General features: G+C 50.6%; 8 protein-coding genes across 8 annotated transcripts; 4 read left to right on the top strand and 4 right to left on the bottom strand.

Annotated features, from left to right (window-relative positions):
- Positions 1 to 289: 289 nt before the first annotated feature.
- On the bottom strand, positions 290 to 1535 carry AUEXF2481DRAFT_5501 (uncharacterized protein; the record flags this gene model as incomplete). Its single annotated transcript, XM_013487609.1, has 2 exons — positions 290 to 391; positions 447 to 1535. 2 exons carry the CDS (start codon positions 1533 to 1535, stop codon positions 290 to 292), a joined length of 1191 nt encoding a protein of 396 aa, XP_013343063.1.
- A 632-nt stretch (positions 1536 to 2167) lies between these two features.
- Positions 2168 to 3807, bottom strand: AUEXF2481DRAFT_5500 (uncharacterized protein; the record flags this gene model as incomplete). Its single annotated transcript, XM_013487608.1, has 5 exons — positions 2168 to 2736; positions 2774 to 2907; positions 2970 to 3087; positions 3135 to 3710; positions 3762 to 3807. The coding sequence occupies 5 exons, from the start codon at positions 3805 to 3807 to the stop codon at positions 2168 to 2170; spliced, it is 1443 nt and encodes a 480-aa protein (XP_013343062.1).
- Positions 3808 to 4316: 509 nt separating this feature from the next.
- On the top strand, positions 4317 to 6053 carry AUEXF2481DRAFT_29982 (uncharacterized protein; the record flags this gene model as incomplete). Its single annotated transcript, XM_013487675.1, has 1 exon — positions 4317 to 6053. One exon carries the CDS (start codon positions 4317 to 4319, stop codon positions 6051 to 6053), a length of 1737 nt encoding a protein of 578 aa, XP_013343129.1.
- Positions 6054 to 6389: 336 nt separating this feature from the next.
- On the top strand, positions 6390 to 8080 carry AUEXF2481DRAFT_5498 (uncharacterized protein; the record flags this gene model as incomplete). Its single annotated transcript, XM_013487607.1, has 2 exons — positions 6390 to 8015; positions 8066 to 8080. 2 exons carry the CDS (start codon positions 6390 to 6392, stop codon positions 8078 to 8080), a joined length of 1641 nt encoding a protein of 546 aa, XP_013343061.1.
- A 541-nt stretch (positions 8081 to 8621) lies between these two features.
- Positions 8622 to 9388, bottom strand: AUEXF2481DRAFT_5497 (uncharacterized protein; the record flags this gene model as incomplete). The annotated part of the gene is made up of 4 exons (XM_013487606.1): positions 8622 to 9107; positions 9159 to 9218; positions 9273 to 9296; positions 9356 to 9388. 4 exons carry the CDS (start codon positions 9386 to 9388, stop codon positions 8622 to 8624), a joined length of 603 nt encoding a protein of 200 aa, XP_013343060.1.
- A 503-nt stretch (positions 9389 to 9891) lies between these two features.
- AUEXF2481DRAFT_80284 (uncharacterized protein) lies at positions 9892 to 13167 on the top strand. Its single transcript, XM_013487822.1, has 2 exons — positions 9892 to 12786; positions 12840 to 13167. The coding sequence occupies exons 1-2, from the start codon at positions 10179 to 10181 to the stop codon at positions 12923 to 12925; spliced, it is 2694 nt and encodes an 897-aa protein (XP_013343276.1). The 5' UTR covers positions 9892 to 10178; the 3' UTR covers positions 12926 to 13167.
- Positions 13163 to 16807, bottom strand: AUEXF2481DRAFT_40534 (uncharacterized protein; the record flags this gene model as incomplete). The annotated part of the gene is made up of 1 exon (XM_013487713.1): positions 13163 to 16807. A coding segment is annotated over exon 1 (3191 nt), but the record flags the coding sequence as incomplete, so codon positions are not given.
- A 1838-nt stretch (positions 16808 to 18645) lies between these two features.
- Positions 18646 to 19780, top strand: AUEXF2481DRAFT_5494 (uncharacterized protein; the record flags this gene model as incomplete). Its single annotated transcript, XM_013487605.1, has 4 exons — positions 18646 to 18689; positions 18741 to 19034; positions 19089 to 19165; positions 19212 to 19780. The coding sequence occupies 4 exons, from the start codon at positions 18646 to 18648 to the stop codon at positions 19778 to 19780; spliced, it is 984 nt and encodes a 327-aa protein (XP_013343059.1).
- Between the last annotated feature and the right edge of the window lie 111 nt (positions 19781 to 19891).

Raw genomic sequence — 19891 nt, 5'->3', positions numbered from 1 at the left:
ATGCTCGGAAAGAACAATGTGCACGACTGAGAGGCGGAAGGAATGGTTTGACTTTCAAGGATACAGGACGTGACACTACGATGTACTCGTCCAGCGCACCAAGTTTTGTTACGTTCAGTGACTGATGTAAAGATGCAGCTGGCTGGTCAGAACCAGTATGCCCTGTGACGGCTTCATGGGCTCAAAGGGGCTCTCCAGATATGTAACGATGCTCCAATCGAGGGACGTCCAAGGAACCCTTGCTTCGTAATGGCTTTGTTCAAATGCGCGGGGTCTGCTTTTGTCCCTTTCATTTGGTCGGTGAATTATACTTGTCCTTCCAGATCCAGCTGCTTCCCACGCTCTTTCGACCAGCGCCTTCAGCCAACCGCAGATACTGTGCTGCTTTGAACTGCAAACTTGTGTGAGCCAATGACTCGAAAAGGAGTACACGAAGACCAACTTACCTTATCTTTCGGCCCGCCGAAACCTTCTATGTAGCACCAGGCTGCTTCTTCCAGAGCGTCAGGATCGCCTAGATTGGCAGCAACCTCATAGTAGCTCCTCGCAGCGACTTTGTCCACTTTGATACCCCAACCATAGCGGAAGCAGTTTGCCAGCTCAAATATGGCGAGAACCAGCTCGCCTTTTGCTTCACCACCCGTCTTGGAACCTGATGAAAGAGCCGCTGACTCAATAGCTGCACTGTTCGAGGCTGCTAAACTCAGGTAGTGTATTGCAGCATCTGCAGAAGGCGTTATGCCCCAGCCGTGTCGTAGAGCAAGGCCGTATAGTACCTGACACAGAGGATTGTTTGCACCGTCAGGATCTGCGAGCTGTCCAAAGATTTGGGTCGAACGTTCTAGGTCGCCTTGCTCATGTAAACGAATGGCTTCTTGAATGTCGGCTTCGCCCTCCTCAAGAGAGGCATTCCGCGTGTGCCCTTTCTTTTCGCCAGTCTCCGACCTCTCACCGTGCAATATGGGGTTCTTGAGGGCCATCATGGTAGCTCGCTTCTCCCATTGCGCTTCCCGCTGCACTTTATTCTCCTTGGTCTCCGTCTCTTTTACCCTGCCCTTGGCATCTGGAGGATCCAACGGTGCTGGCGTGTTTTGAGGCGCGTCGCCCAGGTCGGTCGGCAGATGAGAGCTGCTCTCGCTTTTGGATAGACCCCGTGACCTACCAAAATGCAGTCTCTCGGAGAGTTTGCGCTCATTCTTGGGTCGTATCGGAAGAGTAGTAGGGATCTCCTTTTCTTCAGAGTGGGACGAGAGAGCACTGTTGCTGCCAATGCTAGAAGCAAAGTTTGCGCTGCTCTTGCGAAAGATATTGCGGCGTTTCCTCTCGGTGGGCCCTTGGCCAGATGCTACTGGGACTTCGTCGCCTGGATATGACGGTGGTATGATGACTTCCTGCTCGTGTGTCGTCGTTCGCATAAAGGTGAACTCTGGTATCGGGTTGGGTAGACCTGGCAGAGAAGTTGCGCTGACGCTACGTGTGCTCGCTGCATCGCCTTGAATGTTAGACCGCTTCTTGAGCACGTCTCTCAGCGGCATAGTGGGGATGGATATGTGGAGTATGCGATGTGCACCCGAGACGAATGTCAGCGTGGCCTTATGGAATGTCGAAACAGTCGAGAGATCGGGGGTTTCTTCGTCGTCGTCTGTATGAGAGCCATGGACAGGTCAGACGAGCAATGCTGGCCATGCTGGTGACTTGTGAGGAGGCAGCGCTTGCGGCTGTGCTGATCCGGCCAAGCCTTCCGATATGTACTCTGCCGTTTCACCATGTCGATTGCATCAGTAGCCGCTTACCATGACATGACTACATGCTCCGAAGATACATCACCTCAACCTGAACAATGACATGAACCTGCTCGACGGACTGAACATCTCACGCCAAACACTCTTCTGCATCAACACATAACCCCAGGGCGCAGGAAAATCAAGTTCATTCAATCAGAATACTTTCTCGGCTGTCATTATATCTTTCTATTCGAGTAATGTAATGTTCTTTCTGTCTTTCTCATCGAACTGCTCTTATCATCTTTCTTCCAATTCCAAGGGGATCTCTCCGTCAGGTGCCAAATGACTTCCATGCGCGGCCGGTTTCAAAGTCAGAAACATCAATAGCATGCACCTTGATATGACAAGGCCGTCGAAGAACCAAAGCTTCTTGGCGAATGCAATCAAGAGAAACCAACGTAGTCCTGCTGCTGGGAGAGCTCATGGTCGCGCTCATCAGTGCCGCCCATGACTTCGTTATCACTGAAGTTGTCCGAGTCTACATCATCGTAACCGATCTCATCGTAGCTCTCTTCGTCACTGGATAGATCCGAGGTCTCGGCTTCATCCATCTTGACTTCTGTCGACTTGGCCTTACGCATGTTGCCGGCCGTGTCGACGTGTGGAAGTCTACACTTTTTGTTACGGCATATACCTGTGTTAGCATAGTCGGGACACTCGAACACATGGCGCTCGGTACAATCAGCACCCTTCTCGCAGTAGCCAATGGTACCAAACGCCCGACAGGCGGGCGCGACAGGATTGACAGCAACGTGGGCATAGCGACATTCTGAGTTGGTGCAATTGCCGCGAAGAAAATGAGTGCAAGCAGGGACGCGGTGGGGATTGGTCTCATGGGAAAGGTTGCAAGCATCACCAGCAGCGCAACGGCGAGACCGGAGGAAGTCTTTGCAGACAGCGATCTTGTTTGGGTCGTGGGTGTAGCGGCAGCGGTTGCCGTAGGCGCACATACCTGCGAGATATGGTTAGTAACAATACAAAAGGCCTACCAACGGATATGTTGAGATGATCGCTCTCATTCAGATCCGTCGCGCAAGGACCGGTTTGGTGGCGTGTGGAGTATTGGGTACCCGTAGCAGTGAACCTTGGACACAATTCCGTGCTCTTTTTGACGTCGTTATCCCTGTTATCACCCAATCAATCAACAACCGTCTTTCCCAAAGCTCTTGACTCTTTTCCCAGTACCTCATGGATTTCTTTACCAGACCAGCACGGTAGAGATTACCAGTCTTACTCCTATGGAAGGTGACGCCTGCGACTTTGGTCGTCTTAGGCGTAGCCCCGGGATCTGTGTTCGAGTCGTCTAGGAAGGTGAGATGATGCGTCAAAGACTTGGCCAAGTATGCTCACCGAATATGCGTATCAGCTTGCTTCCGTCGGCGGCGACGCGGAATCGAATGTTGTTGATTTGGATGTCCCGTACAGCGACAGTCCCTGTAGACGGCAGAGCGCCATATGAGGTGGATGCGGACTGCTGAGGTAGGAAGGCCTTGATGACTCTTGCCTTCTCCTTTTCGTCGCGTAGACGCTGTTTCTCCTGCTGGGTCGCTTCGATCTCCAGCTGGCGCTGTTGTGTTTTTTGATCGTAGACGGCAGTGTTGATCAGTTGCATGTGGCGATCGCGCTTCGAGACCCACTGGCCAGAAGGAGTGAGAGCGGGCGTGGCAGGAGAGGCTTGTTGACCGGCAGGCGCGCCAACGGAGCTGTTAACAACGAGAGAGCGATTGCGGTACGAAGGAGCGTATGCAGGCTTGTGCGAGAAGGCGCGAGGAGCGTGATATGGCGCATATCGATCAGGCGCATATTGTTGACCAGTCCATCCAGCTCCACGGCCTCTTGGATGGTAGCCTGAGCCACGACCTGCCGGCGCACCATAGGTCGGCGCCGGGGGCCCGCTTCCTGATTGTCGTTGTTGATCGATGCGTCCTGCCGTCATGTCAGAAGCATATTCAGGCGCAAGCCGATTGCTATCAATACCTGTGAGGGCCGCAATCTTGGCGCGCAGCTCTGCTTCCTCGTTCATATTGATTCACAGTAGGTTAAGAACACGATAATGCTAATGTGCGAGCGAAGTCGTAATGTTGTAGGAGATCGCAAGAGTTGGTGACGGAGTCGGTGAAGGAGAGAAGCAGGCACGATCATGGGTGACGATATACTTCCGCTTTGGGTAGCTTCTTTTCTCTGATTGGCTGCTGCTTACTGACTGTCGCCTACCTATGCTGCTGTAGCACCGCCTCTCACTCCAGCAAAGATAAACACGAAACGTTTCCCCGGCCACTTGCTCGTAGACTAAGGTTGCTTTGCTTCGATTCTCGTCGCCGTCTGATGTCGAGAGAGTCGCTCTGTGGTGTTGTTTCAATAAATCTGCAATTGGTTGCGACGGCTTAGATTCTCGATTACCTCATCAATGTCGAGGGGTAAGTAGATATTTTCTTTTGACACACACTCAAGCACTCTGCAATTGATTACTGCTTTACCCCTTGCCACAAATCAAGCTGTGGATACACAGCAGCCTTGTACCTGTTACCACTAATGACACAAGCCCACTGGCTCGATCAATACGCCTCAAGCTATCATGAATGGCACGAGGCACAGGACAAAGGAAGACATTGCTTTTACCGACCCCTAGGAACTGTGGAGACAGCATTTGACTCTGATGGTATCTATTACCAGGGTCGTGCAGATGTTAACGCCTTTCTCGAACTCGAGGTCAAACACCATCTGTCAAAGGACCAACTCCAGAGGAGAATCACACTAGCATGGGCAGTCCTCAGGCTATACCACGTTCTTTTGCTAGCGCGCGCCGTGGACAAAAAGCCATACATGACTGCTGGGAACGTTGCCCAGCGGCGCTTCTTCCTGATATGTCCCCCTGTGGGACCTGAGGATGCAATCTCGGATGCGACCAAGTCGTTGGCTTTCATTGAGCAGCCGCTGGATGATCGTGAGCTTCCTTCTCAATTCTATCGTCATGCCCAGAATACAGGTCGCGTGGTAAACGCTGATGAGTATCTCGCCAAACTATTCATCTTTCCAGTCGACGCCACCGTGGGGACCAAGACCAGCTTGAAGTTCCTGTTTGTCAAGGGCCACCAGATTACAGACGGCCTGACCAATTTCACATGGTTGAGTCATTTCGTCAAGCTCCTGAATTCACCAGTGATAACTCTGGAAGAAGCTGTCAGTAGTCTCTCACAACGAACTTCGATCCAGACTCGACTGCCACTGCCGCAAGAGGACTTGTATCCTCGAATCACCGGCCCAAGGGCGAGAAAACGCTGGTTCTGGCTCTTGACGGTTGTACTGCGACATGTGAAGAAACCTTTGCCGTCGGCATTTGCAAATCCGTTGCGCCGAACCCGGCCTCTCAAGGAAGCAACTGCAATGCCTCCGATTCATGCCAGATACTTGAACTACGATGTCAAGCCCCCGTTGAATACCTTCACATGTATGGCCAAAGTTCCACAGTCTGCCACCAAAAGGCTTCACAAACTGTGTCGCGAAGCGGGTACGAGCATTGGTGCAGGTGCTTTCGTTCTTGTAGCCATGGTCATGATGTCTCTACACGAAGATCTTTACCCTGACGAAGCTCAAGAATCGCGTCGCCCGTTCATCGGTAGCTTCCCCATCAATCCCCGACCATTCTTTAAGCATCACGAAGCGCCTAACTCAATGATGCTCGCATTCTCGGACGGTGTATTGCTTCCATTCCTACCTTCATCACTCGATCTTGAGTCTCGCTTCAAGCTGCTTGTCAAACAAGCACATCGACAGCTCTCTTTGTATCAAAAACGTGCAAAAGTTGAAGAGACTGATGCACCTGCCTACATGGGTAGTAGAGGGGCAGGCCGTGTAGTCGCAATGAATTATGTTGGTGCTATGGAAAGACTCCGAGCAAAGCTTCCTGAAGAGTTTCGGAGCAGCTTGGGAAACCACAGCCCTCAGGGAGATCTCACTGCAGCGCAGAATGGTAGCATGGCCACATGTGGAGTAAGTTCGGTAGGACGGTCTGCATGGCGAAAGGGAGAATATGATGTCGATCGAGAGCTCGATGAAGGTGAAGATGCTTTCGTGGCAGATTATCGATTCAGCAAACAAAACGTTCGTGCCCGAGATGGCGAGTTTCTCGTCGGAGTATGGGGCGACGATGATGGTATCGCTGCAAACGTTTCCTATGACGGCAATGCTATTGACGAAGATCTGGTGAGAGAATGGCAACGCAGAATGGAATCTCTCCTGGCAGAAACGGAGTCGAAAGCCAGACTTTGAAGTTGCATCACGGAACGAAACAGCATCATACATTTTGTTCCGGTTTCTCCTTGCGCTCGGAACTTTCGGATCACCAAGTACCGTAGGGACGATCAAGCATTACAGATGTGATACACTTTGTGTGAGAGAGACCACTCAATCGTCCCCACAGTTCCCCGCAACGGGGTCGCCAGTGGAGAGGTAACCCTAAACTTCACGGAACGGCAACTTCGCAATCCGAACCCTACTCCATCCTGAATGCATATCGAGCAAGCCCGAAAGAAAGGCTGGTGGTACATATAGCACGAGGTCATCTCCTGTCGATGGAACATCAACAACTTCTGTTGCTCTTCAAAGATGGACTTTTTCAAACAGCTGCCGGTCACCTTCCAAGCTGGCGTATTTCTTCTAAGCATTATCGGATGTTACGCTTTTGCAAGCAGGATACAGAGATACAGGAATGAGCGCGATCTTTTACCGTTACCACCCCAGCCTCCTGGCTCGTTCTTTGTTGGCAACATGACCGAGGTGATTGCTGCTTCCAAGATTGGCCAACAACATCTGCTTTTCGAACGCTGGGCTCGAGAACACGGAGAAATCTACCGTGTGCGTGTTGGTCCTTTCACAGAGTACTTCATCAACTCCGACGCGGCAGTGAAAGAGATATTCGACAAAGCATCTGCCCAAACAGCCGAACGACCTCGCTGGATTGTTTCCAATGAGCAGATATGTAACCAACTCAATGTGTTGTTGCTCAATGCTAGCGATCCTCGCTGGAAGCATCAGCGCAAGGTCATCCACTCCGGTCTCACAAGTATACCGAGAGCAGATGCTGGCTTACCGTACCTCCACTATGAGACTGCAAAGTTCATGCAAGAACTCGCCAGCAATCCTACTATAGGCCGTGAGAGCAAGGAACTTTACAGTGCCATTGGACGTTACACTTATAGCACATTCGCTTCTCAGACCTTTGGCATGGACATACCCGACACCAACGATCCCACAATCGACTACATATTTGAGACTGGCCTAGCACAGATCCAGGGGACACTACCTGGCAATCATATTGTTGATATCTTACCGTGGATGGACAAACTCCCGATGTTCCTCAAGCCATGGGAGCGTAACGCTCGGAGGAGATTCAAGCGGGATATGAGTTGGTGCGTGGAACGTCTTATGCGAATCAAGAAGGGCAGGACCCGTAACGTAATTCAAGATGCCTTCTTGCCACGTGTTCTAGAGGACGAGAAGAATCTCGGTTTCGGTAGTGTCGAGGAAGCAGCATACCTCTCGCTCCAACTCATCATCGGAGCTGCTGACACAAGCAAGATGTCCACTTGGTCTTTCTTGGAGGCCATGATGACCTACCCGGAAGTTCAGGAGAAAGGTCATCATGAAATCGTCAAGGTCGTTGGTGATCGCGCGCCTGTCTTTGAAGACTTGGAGCAGATACCGTACGTACGATGCTTGATGAAAGAAACATGGCGATGGCGCCCTCCGGTCGCTCTCGGACATCCACATACCACCACGCGCGACCTCGAGTATTGCGGCTATCGTGTTCCCAAAGGCTCACGGTTACATCTCAATGCATGGGCCATACAACATGATCCCGATCGTCACGAAAATCCTGATCGTTTCTGGCCTGAGAGATATGCTGAAGACCATACAAATACTATGCAAAGCATCAACGCGAGTGATGTTCGTAATAGAGATCATTTCGCCTTTGGTTCAGGTCGTCGAGTTTGTCCAGGGTATCATGTCGCGGAACGCTCTCTTGCTGTTGCCATCATGCGTTTGTTGTGGGGCTTCAAGATTGCGCCTAGCACCGATGCAAAATTGCCTTTGAATCCAAGCAACTTTGCTGGAGAGATGCCCGGCAACCCCGGCGAACACATGCCTGTCACTGTCACGGTCCGTGATGAGAAGACACGCGCTGCAATTTACAAAGCTTTCAAGGACGCAGCAACTGACCGTGTTCAGCTTGTAGGTTGGCCTCAAATCCAACTCTGACACTTACTAACTTCTTGCCATAGGAGCCGCTCGCTTGATTGGCGTAACAGTTCCCACGACCAAATCACTTACGGGTCAATGAGGGGGCGAGGTCGTGGTTTGTGATTCGTGTGCTTCCTGGCCTGAAGCCCGGGACTTCCCCATGAATCTTATCTGGGCAAGAATACTATGCGAGATCCGGTTTGCCTGGTCATGGAGGGAGGTAAAATGAGATGAAGTACAAATTTCTGAGGTTTGTCGCTTCTCGTCCATAGCAGTTTAAGGGACACGAAAATATCGCAGGATACAGCTGTGGTTGCGTTACCATTGTTTGATTGTTTTACCGCACAAAGGTGATAAGTAATCTTCAATTTGATTCATACGAGTCCTGTTTGGCAGATAATAATGTGACGAAGAGATGCTCTTTGCAATGAGCATGCTTGATCGAATCTGTCAAAGTACCATATTCACCCTAGAGACTATTTGATAACTCAACACCAAACCACCCTTAACATATTGCCAGCATGTGGATAAGAGGAACCGTCGTGACCAACCAGCCGAGCATCAACTTGGTGTCTAACATTGTTCGCAAGGACTGCATCAATGGGCTGTGCCATTGGCAGTGCCACTAGCCTTCGCTTTGTCGTTTGACGACTTCGAGGCCTTGAATTTAGCGACCTCCTTGGTAACCGATTGATCCAGTCGAGCCTTGAGCTCGGGACGGTAACCCAGGGAGAACAAGACCTCGAGCCAAACGAAGAAAGGGGCGAGAAAAAGAGCCTGGACGAGGTTGTCGAGAAGAGCAGGGGCGCGACCTTCGAAGATGCCGTGTCCGACGAACTGAGCAAGCCAGGCAAAGACGTGCAAAGCGATGGCGTAATAGTTGGCCGTCATGCCATAGGTCGAAGTGAGGTGGTTGGCGTAAGCAGTGGCAGAGAGTAGAAGGGGCGCCAGTAGACCTCCAGCGACGGGCTCCATCAAAACATAAAGTGTAGCGTATAATGTAGCCACAATCGTACCTAAATTGGCTGGCAAGTTGGGTATAGTGATGGCCTCAGGAAGAGGGATCTCGGGAGTATTTGTGCACTGCACGTATCAGCGGCGAGACTGATGCTGTCGGAATGCTATGTGACTTACAAAAAGGAAGGCGGTCAGAAGGATCAAAGGAACACAGGTGATGTGAATGGCGATGTTGATCTAGGTTATTAGTCATTGATCAGTCGTAAGTAAGATATAGTGATTGCAGCTCACAGGATTATGGTGGTAAGAACCATACTGGAACCAGTCGTTAGCTGTCATTTATCAAACGAGTGAGAGGCAATGATTGAACGTACGAAGAGAAGCTGCTTCTCGAGATTGAGGGACATGATGTTGTTACGGATACACCGAATTGTCTGATTTTATAAAACGGGTGTCGATGAAAAACGTGGATAGATCTTGACGACGTGGTCAGACCGACAACACGTTGCGTATACGGTGGGTGTGCAGTCCCGAGCAAATGGAGTGAAAGAGGTGTGAGGGAGGTCGACAGCAGTTGGAGAACAGGATGCGCGAAGCGGGTTCGGACGGAAGACAAGTTGTTGGCTGACGGCCAAGCAGCATGACAAAGTTGATCAGGACTCTGCGATCACAACACTCAGGCGATAGTGGTATGGACGGTATTCTGCAAAACGTATTCACTACATTCAGATAGATAAAGATGACCTTTCAGTTATGATGGCAGTCATGGTTGGCATGTGCGATGCCGAGGTAAATACCATAGAGCCAAGACAATGTGCCACAATGCAGCCACTGGGACCTGCGCAACCAGGGATCCTTGGACCTTGACGTGACCAGTAGAGTGCGCATACATAAGGTAGCTTGTTGAACCACATATTCTCAGCTTTTGACGCAAGAAGAATGCCGGAAGCATGAATCGACTTTGCAAAAAGCACCGTAAAGGGTGTTGAATGGGAACGGTGCCAAGGCGTCAACGCGACAAAGATGGAGGAGTACGGGGTCGTGACACGAGTGTCGATGCTACGACTCAACACCACTCTTGTGACTGATCATATACCGACCCACTAATGCTCTTGCAGTTCATTGACCAGTCTTTCGAACAACGCCGTCTGTAGATCACACACCAGGCAAGGGCAATCGAGCACGCAACAGCCAGTCATGGCGTTCCGCGATGTCGAGGAAGCGCTTCCCTTGACCAGGCACGACGCCAACCAGACAGACGAGCAAGGGCAACCCAGGCCGTCAGCATCTTCTATATCCACAACATCGCTCGTTCTAGAGCATCTCTCCGGTCATCCGAATTCGGTAGAGGCTAAAGAAGCCCTATATTCACAACCGCGATCCGAAGAGTTCGAATACGACGACCGGGCGGCGTGGCAGCACAAGAGTCATGGTATCGACTCCAAGGCCCGTCGTATTCTATACATACTCGCTTCAGTGGCCGCTGTAGGCTGGCTTGCTGCCCTGGCTCTCTTCCTGTCTTCAGGCTCACACAAATCGCTTGCAAGTCGCCCTCACAATCCACATGCCACCAAAACGGCAGGACACGGTCAAAAGATTTCCCTAGAACAAGTATTGCGGGGTGACTTCTATCCCAAGAACCACGGCATATCATGGATCGGGGGATCACAAGGAGAAGATGGCATGTTGCTGCAATGGGGAGGAGAAGGAGGTAGGGATTACTTGGTCGTTGAAGAAGTCAGATACATGCAAAGCGCAGAGGCTTCGAAGCAACATAGCAAGACATTGATGAAATCCGGCGCCATCTACTACAAGGACGAATTTATCAGCCCAAGCAATGTGTGGCCCAGTGCTGATCACAAACACGTCCTCATTCAATCCCACATTCAAAAGAACTGGAGACATTCGAACACTGGCAGGTACTGGATCTTCGATGTCGATAGCCAGTCGGCAGCGCCTTTAGATCCTGCTGAGCCTAACAAAAGGATTCAATTCGCTTCGTGGTCCCCGAACAGCGATGCTGTCGTTTTCACTAGGGACAACAACATGTACATTCGGAAGCTCTCGGAAAGTAAAGTGAAGTCTATTACGACCGACGGTGGCGCACAACTCTTCTACGGTGTGCCAGACTGGGTATACGAGGAGGAAGTTTTCTCGAGTAACAAGGCCACATGGTGGTCCGGCGATGGCAAATATCTTGCATTCCTTCGCACTGATGAGGCTGCTGTACCCGAATACCCAGTTCAGTACTTCTTCTCCAGGCCTAGCGGCCAAAAGCCCAAGGCGGGAGAAGAGAATTATCCAGAGGTTCGCAAGATCAAGTATCCCAAGGCTGGTGCTCCTATGTCTGTCGTCACTCTGCAGCTGTATGACATCGCCCAAGGTCAAGTCTTTACTGTTCCCATCCAGGGAGACTTTGGAGACAAAGACCGTCTTATTACTGAAGTCACCTGGGCTGGTCGTAGTGGTAAAGTCATCATCCGAGAAACCAACCGTGAAAGCGATATTCTGAAAGTTGTCCTGATCGATGCCGAGCGAAGAGAAGGCAAGACCATTCGAGAGGTTGATGTGAACGCCCTTGATGGTGGCTGGTTCGAGGTCTCTCAGACAACGACCTACGTTCCGTCGGACCCTGCAAATGGTAGGGCGCATGAGGGATACATCGACACTGTCATTCACGATGGCTACGACCATCTTGCTTACTTCACGCCTCTGGACAATCCGGAACCCGTTATGCTCACCAAGGGCAAATGGGAAGTTGTCGATGCACCATCTGCGCTAGATCTCCAGAACAACCTCGTTTACTTTGTGGCCACAAAAAAGTCGTCCATCGAGCGTCACATTTACAGCGTCAAGCTTGATGCCTCGGAGCTCAACGCTGTAACAGACGATAGTGAGATTGGTTACTATTCTGGCTCTTTCTCCAAAGGTGGAGGCTACTTGCTTCTCACGAACAAAGGACCTGGTATACCATGGCAGAAAGTCATCAACACTCCTAGTAACGGCGACAAGCTGGAGATGGTTATTGAAGAGAACAAGTCTCTCAGGGAGCTCGTCACCAAAACAGAACTTCCTATTGAGATTTACCAAACTATAAATGTAGACGGCTTCGATTTGAATCTTGTCGAACGTCGTCCGCCTCACTTTGACGAGAAGAAGAAATACCCGGTCTTGTTCTTCCTCTACAACGGCCCCGGCTCTCAGCAAGTCGACCGTACCTTCCAACTCAACTTCCAATCATATATCGCGTCGTCTCTCGGCTATATTGTGGTCACATTGGACGGTCGTGGTACTGGTCATCTTGGTCGCGCAACCCGCTGCATCGTCCGCGGTAATCTTGGTCATTATGAGGCCCATGATCAGATAGCCGCCGCTAAGATGTGGGCTGCGAAGAAGTATGTCGACGCCGAACGCATCGCAATTTGGGGATGGAGTTACGGTGGCTTCATGACCCTCAAAACTCTCGAACAAGATGCCGGCCGCACGTTCAAATACGGCATGGCCGTCGCTCCTGTCACAGATTGGAGATATTACGACAGCATCTACACCGAACGTTACATGCACACACCTCAACACAATCCAGTCGGTTACGAAAACTCGACAATCACGAATGTGGATGCTCTATCGAAGAATGTCAGATTTCTGGTTATGCACGGTGTTGCTGATGACAATGTACATTACCAGAACACATTGAGTCTGCTGGACAAGTTGGATCTGGCAAACGTGCAGAACTACGATGTGCACTTCTTCCCAGACTCAGATCATAGTATCTACTTTCACAACGCTAACAGAGTAGTATATGAGAGTGAGTTTAATCGTCCTTCATTAGAAGACATAGTGAGCTAATCTTTACCGTAGAGTTGAATAATTGGCTCATCAACGCCTTCAATGGTGAGTGGTTAAGGACACCTAATCCTACACCTCTAGCACAGATCGAGAAGTAGAAACCACACAGTAACGCATCTTGTCGTGCGGCACAGGCAGTGGCGTTAATTGCTTTTTCTTTAATCATGATCTACTATACCGTCGTAGCATAAAGTAGCTCCAAGTGGCACTATAATCATATCGCCTAAGTTCGCTCAGCGAATAGATAGTGTTTCTTCTACGTGACTGCGCATTTGTGAAATAAAGTTGGATGTAATATATGACTATGATCTTTTTGGCTGTCTTGAAATCATAAACCCCCCCCCCCCCCCCTCCAATACCTTTGGCCCCCCATCATAAAATATACATAGCTTGTCGTCCTCCTCTATTCATATCCCATCTTCTCGGTCTCGAAACCTGGTCCATCATCCGATCGTCGCTCCTTCGCCTCCCCATGATTGAATGCGCATATAAACTTGAGCAAACTCGCTTTTGTATGTCCCTGGCAGACCGTAACTTCGTCGCCAGTATAGACTCTGCCGTAAAGTTGTTTGCCCTTTCCGTCTTTGGCATTCAATTTGACACCATTGATGAAAATTCCATTGCTGCTGTCTGTCGCGATCAAACAGTGCAAATCGGGCAGCTTGGTCCAATCTGCTCCAGATCTTTCCACCTTGTCGATACCCCTGGCGTGGAAGTATATCATCAACCCACGTTTGGGTATGCGAGTATCTAAAGGATCTGGGAAAGTGACAGTGTTTGTCGGGCTTCGTCCCCAGGTCGTGATGCGAAGGGCCAAGTCAAGCGTCACAGTACAGAATGAGTCTATGCTTGAAGAAAGACGACCTAGACGAGGTGCTGGACGGATAAACTCGGGCTGCGTTTGTGCAACCGCATGCAAGGGTCTGTCAAAGTCAAAGTCGACGCCAGAGTTGACTGTTGTCGGTGGTAGTGAGTGGAAGCTCGCTCCGGGTAGAAGACTGTGATTCATGAAGTCGTGACCGCTAACAGAGGATGCATATTCGAGAGAATGGGTGCTAGGGTCAGCCGGATCGTAGAACGACGATGCAGAAAGCGGGAGGCTAATCTGACGATTGAATGAGAGCTTCCTCTGAGTCGGTTGAGGTGGGCGAGGCGTTTCTTCCATGCTCCCTCCGGTCTGTCCTACAGACGCTTGGGGTGGATCGTTGGGCGTGGTAGGAGTGGTGGGCTCACTTTCGTCAGCGGTTGCCGAGAACGCAGACTGTGAGGAATCCATATTAAGATCACGCATATCTGATTCGGCTCCTACGAGACTCGCTAAATTGGACCCGCGCGGTCCTTGTTCAGAATGAGCTCTCCTCCTGACATTCTGCAATTGATCCTCTAGTTGGTGACTGGCGGCAGACGTAAACAAATCATTCTGGGCATGATGGTCCTCTGATGCATGCTGATCCGCATAATCTGGTGGCGGTGGGGCGAACACGGGCTGCTGGTGCTGAGTACCAAAGACGCCTGAGCTCCTCACGAAAGATGCCTGAACTTCACCAAAAAGGCGAGGAGGTTGTGAATTGATCGCTGGTCTCCGAGAATCCGTGTCTTTTTCTGCGTGAACTGGATGTTGCGAGAGTGCAGGTAACTGAGACGCAATCTGTCCGCTCTTGAATCGTTTTGACTGTCGAGGGTCCATAGTATCAGAATCTCCAGAATGAGTACCGATAGCTGTTGTCGTATTCCACTTCCCATGAAGACTCAATTGAGACAAGTCGTGAGCAGCGCCTGCCTCTGCGTCCTCTTCTTCTTCGATTGTCAAGAGTCCTGCTGACGGAGGTTCGTGATCAATCTGACTCGCTTCTCCACCGAGCCAAGGGTATGATAGACACTGCAGTGCCGAAGGCCTGATGGCAGGATCAGTGTTGAGCATATCTTCAAGCAAATCGATAGCATCATCAGAGACGTGATGCTTCTCGAGGACGGTGGTGTCCAAACTAGTGCTGACGATGCGTTCGAACATCGCTTTACCAGTATTGTCCGCGATACCTTCAAAAGGCGGCTTCGTGCTCATAGCATACCAGAGTACTCCTCCAAACGACCATATGTCGACAGATGAGCTGTATGAATGGTACTTGCCTCGTTGTTGCGAAGCACCTTTTCGATCTCGCTTGCGTCCTTTGCCGTTGAAGTGCGCATCATAATGTGGGAAGACTTCTGGTGCACAGTAAAGTAATGTGCCACAAAAAGTTTTGAGAAAAGTCTCGTTGTCGGAAATGACTTTGGAGAGTCCAAAATCAGAGAGCTTGACTGTAAATGATTGAGGATTGGTGTCGGCGATGAGGATATTGTCAGGCTTTATGTCCCTGTGAGTGATCATGTTTCGATGCAGGTATGCCAGTGCATTGAAGACTTGAATTGCCACCGGTTTAGCGAGGGCTTCTGGTAGAGGACCGTTCGTTCCAAGCCATTGTTGGAGATCGCCGAAGGGTACCAGCTCCATGATGATATATAAATGGTTCTTGACATCGTGACAGTCCATGTACTGCACGATATGCGGATGGCTAATGCCTTTCATGATACGCAATTCATTGTCCAGCTTCTTGTCGATGACGCCGTTTTTCATGAATCTCCTCTTCTCCAGCTCTTTTGCGGCGAACATTTGACCGTTGCTCTTGCTATTTAGCCGGTATACAGTTGCGAAAGCGCCCTTTCCGAGATGACCAGTGACGTTGTACTTCTCACCACCATTCCAATGCATACCGAAGGGGTTGCCTTGCATCAGCATAGGCTTAGCACTGGATGAAAGCTTTGGCTGACCATTTGTGCCAGGCCGCACAGCCTGAGTCCCACCATTCTGTGCTTGTTTCTCTCTTGCGAGATTGACATGGTCTAGATAGGCAGCAAACCTCTTGCCATATTCTTCGTAGTGGTTGTCCCTCGAGGGAATACGGAAGATGAACTTCAAAGTCTCGTCTCTCTTAGTCGACAAGATTTGAATGACCGAACCAGCGGTGAGCATCATGGTAGCGGCGTTGTTATTTCTTCCTCTGAGAAGCTTACCATCGACTATCGTGCCATTAGTGGACATGTCATGGAGCATGCAGACGCCTGCATCGGTCATGTAAATCCTGAAGTGCATATTGCTGACTCTTTTGACCGTGTCTGTGTCGATGACGACGTCGCAGGCATTCTCATTGCGACCAAAGACGAAGCCCATGGCGGGATTGTGTACTTTGGCAGACATACGAAGAGCAAGGTCCAGAGGATGTCTCTGGTCGTCCCCGGGCGGCGCAGGAAATGTCTCCTCCTTTTCAAGATCTGCGATGCTCAAGCCATCGCTATAGGTGCTTTGTGTGACATTTTGTAGGACGTGTTGTGGAGATCTCAGAGCAGTATTGACGACGACTTGATAGGCGGCAAGCGAGCATGGATGTAGAATACAAACAACATCGGCGACTTCGACTTCGTCGAGCTCTGGCTCGTCTTGTTGTGTGGCCTGCTGGGTGGCTTGTTGAGTGGCTTGCTGGGTGGACTGCGTCTCTTGCTGGGCAGGTTGGTGCTGTGTTGGGGTGCGATCCAAATTCGCGTTTGCTCTCGAAGCGACCATGGTGATATACAGGACGACGTTTATCGCACGTCAGGTGGATGTGCCGAGTGCCTAAACAACCCCAGCCGTAGCCCAGCCAGGGCCGGGGCTTCAGACGAGGAGACTCGACGGTTTGTCGACGAAATCGACAGGGCGCTGAAGTACTTGATAGCCCGAAATTTCTATGCTTTGCTTGTTGCAATGGACGCGATATGCTCCTTGGCGATGCTTTCGGGATGATTCTGAATGTCTCGGTATCCCCAGATTCGGGCGAGGCCTGTCTGTCGCACGCACGAGTAAATGGTGGAAGGCGAGGATAACAGGCAACGGTAGTCTTAGCGATGGTGTTAAACGGGACGGATTCCGTATGAAGAGGTCAATTCAATTGATCAAAAGTGTGTTCAACAAACACAAAGGGAAAGACGGTCGCGGGTCGCGAAACAGTTACGGTACGAGCAGCTAACGCGAACGATCGACAATTAGTTGCCTCTTCAAGTTATAACTGCCAAGACTAACCCATAGCGGCTGCCTGTCTTGTCTTGACAACCTTGACATCTATCAAGTGACTCACCAAACACGTCTCTCCCGTGTCTCTGTTGAATCAATCGAGAATGCACCCTGCGTCACCGTAAGGACAGAATGTTGCTCCCAGGCTAAGCTCTGTGCTTGTGCTGAAGAGTTGCACTAGATTTGCGTCCCTCGGCTTCGAGTATTCCACCGTCGTGGATTTTTGAAAAGGTGATCAGTGAGAGGAGAAAATTGAAGTCCTGCGTGGTGACAGCTCGCGCTTTCCGGGACGCGAGAGAGTAGGTGTTAGTCGGACCTGCCGTAGCAAGTCACGTATCTCTCTCTCGTTTTCTCACCTATACCCGCTCAACTCCGATGTGTATTCCTCTCACCAGACGCATCTGACATGGTTCTATCGCCGGTCGCCTCGCCGCTGGCACCACGTACTAAATGTGCCAGATTGGAAACCTACACCCAAGATACCGCTGTTCAAGGTGACGGCGTCGCTCCGTCCCCACACGCGACCCCAGGACGTCCCGGCCATCCAGGAACTTTCTTCGATTGTCAAGGCGACAGGAAGCTTGCCGGATATCTCGGTTTCTCAAGCACATCGGAGCTTTACATCTGCGGTGTGTCATGGCCGCTTCTACGTGCTTCAGTCGCTATACAACCCATACTTCACAAACTCAACCAGGAACTATCGCTTGCTCTGATTCGTGATGCCGAGCGCACTGGAGAAGGAGGGGGAGAAGCAGTAATGATCGATCGAGGGTGGTCTCTTCTGACTTCCTGATGGTAAAGGTCCGCCAAATGCGAGAGAAGCCGAGCATCTTGCTATCGTCTTGGTCAACTTGAGAGCCGACCTAGTCATCATGACCTCCGCCACAGACAAGCAAAATCAAATACAACACCAACACGGCTGTCAGAACTTCACAAAAATCTACCCCTCTCACCGATATCCGCAACTCAGCTACCCTGTCAGAGCTCCCATTATGACAACATGACGGTCAGGCAGAATCTTCAGGATGAGCCTTGGGAGGATACTCTGCCCACCTTCGCTGTTGACAATGTGGATACATCACAGGTGGTCTGAGAAGTGTTTTGATCCGTCACTAGATCGGATGTTTTTTGAAATGAGTCCTGCGGCTTTGGCTCTTCTCTTCTACTTCGCTATGTCCTGTAGCTCGAAATGAGAGGCACTAGATAGAAGTCGACCAGTCTTTCTTGTCACCAGTACGACCCTGTCCAGTAGCTCAACGGTCTTCAAACCGATGGCTATCCGTCTAATTTGCAAGGCTACTACTCTTACTAGTGGCATTTTACCTGCGTCCGAGAATGGTGTCGTGTATAACGTCGTGTGGTGTTGCGGAAGATTGTGAGATACATCTCCCTGGATGTCGTGAATGCTCACCCCACGTTGGTACCTTTTACTTTTGCCGAGATAGCAAGGCAGACTATGGGGTCTTTACTTTGAAGATGTGCATACAGTAAGTATAGCGAGCCAAGTGGTACTCTTTCCGATAAGTATCAAGCTTTACACTGTAGCTATGTCTCGAGAAGTCAATCTCATACATGTTCCCCAAGTTCCCCAACTGACTTTGTCCAAAGGCAGAGTGCGGGGTGGTCGAGAAGCTTGCCGTTGACTGGCACAACTGACATCAGATTCGCTGCTTCCCGCTTTGCGCAACAACTACGTTGCGCACCACACAAATCGCGCAAACCGACATCCACAACATGTCGGCAAAGATTCAAAAGACGCTTGCACGACAGCAAGAGAAGTAGGAGTCCTCTTGATGCCACTATCAACAGGAAGCTGACGGCAGCTACAGGGTCAAAGAAGGCCAATTCTACGAAGCTCATCAACAGCTACGCGTTATCGCATCCCGCTACACAAAGTCGAGCGACTGGGGTTCCGCCGTGGATCTACTCGCCTCCGGTGCTTCGATGCTCCTCAAGGCTGGTCAAGGAGCATCTGGAGGTGACTTATGCATGTTCCTCATGGATGTTTACGGCAAGGCCGAACTCAAGCCCGATACTACAAACAAGGCGCGCCTGTTGAGTCTATTGCGCGAATTTCCCGAGGGAGAACCTACAAGAAAGAGATTTGCTGGAGAAGTGATCGGGTACATAAATTGCTCGCCTCTAAGCAGACCGGCACCAAGCTGACTCTTGTATAGATGGTCTTCCAAGTTGGGCGAATATCCTGCTGGAGACCCTGAACTGCACCATGTCATAGGCACACTCTATGCCGAGGGTATGTCTGATACTAAATTGGGGGAGACCGGCTAACTTTTGAGCAGACGGCGAGGCTATTGAAGCGGAAAAACATCTCACGCTGGGAACGGCGGACTCAGCAGCAACCTTCTCCTCACTCGAATACGACTGGTACACATCCGATGAGCCGTCGACTGCCCCACTCTACGCAGCTCGTGTTGTATTCCCTTACTTACTGGTTGGCAATGTTCGTGCCGCAAACAAAGCCTTCCTGCTATTCACATCCAAGTTGTCGTCATCAAATCCCGGTCTCGGCGTGCAAGAAGTTGGCTCTACCTCATCCGATCTACGTGTGTACCCCAGCCTGCCGCTACTCAACTTCCTTGGTCTTCTCTTGTTGGCCGTCGAGAAAGGATCCGCGGATGTTTTCAAACAGCTCAAGAGTCATTACGCCTCATACATCAGAGACGCAGGAAACTGGAACGAAGCGCTCGCCCAGGTCGGAGAGATGTACTTTGGCATCAAGATCCCTAGTCAGAGCAATCCGCTATTCGACATGATGAATTCGTTTATGGGAGGAGGTGGTTCGGGAGGTCAGAAAGCGGCCAGCAGAAGAGTGGAAGCAGCACCTGCTCCAGCTCCCGCATTGGATTAAGGTGGTCTTGTATTCAAGCAAGAAAAGAGATCGAGTAAAGAACACGAACCAGTCGATATTACTCTCGTTTGGCTCCCAGAAACAGACAAGCTTGTGCTCGTCCGCGATGGT

The sequence above is a fragment of the Aureobasidium subglaciale genome (genome assembly GCF_000721755.1).
Source record: "Aureobasidium subglaciale EXF-2481 unplaced genomic scaffold scaffold_12, whole genome shotgun sequence".
NCBI classification, from domain to species: Eukaryota; Fungi; Ascomycota; class Dothideomycetes; order Dothideales; family Saccotheciaceae; genus Aureobasidium; species Aureobasidium subglaciale.
The sequence above is the reverse complement of the archived record's forward strand: the minus strand, read 5'-3'. Positions and strand labels throughout refer to the sequence as shown.

Coding starts and splice junctions, on each gene's coding strand:
- AUEXF2481DRAFT_80284 (XM_013487822.1), top strand. CDS start 10,179: ATGGCGTTCCGCGATGTCGAGGAAGCGCTTCCCTTGACCAGGCACGAC. Junction 12,787..12,839: donor TAACAGAGTAGTATATGAGA/GTGAGTTTAATC, acceptor TCTTTACCGTAG/AGTTGAATAATTGGCTCATC.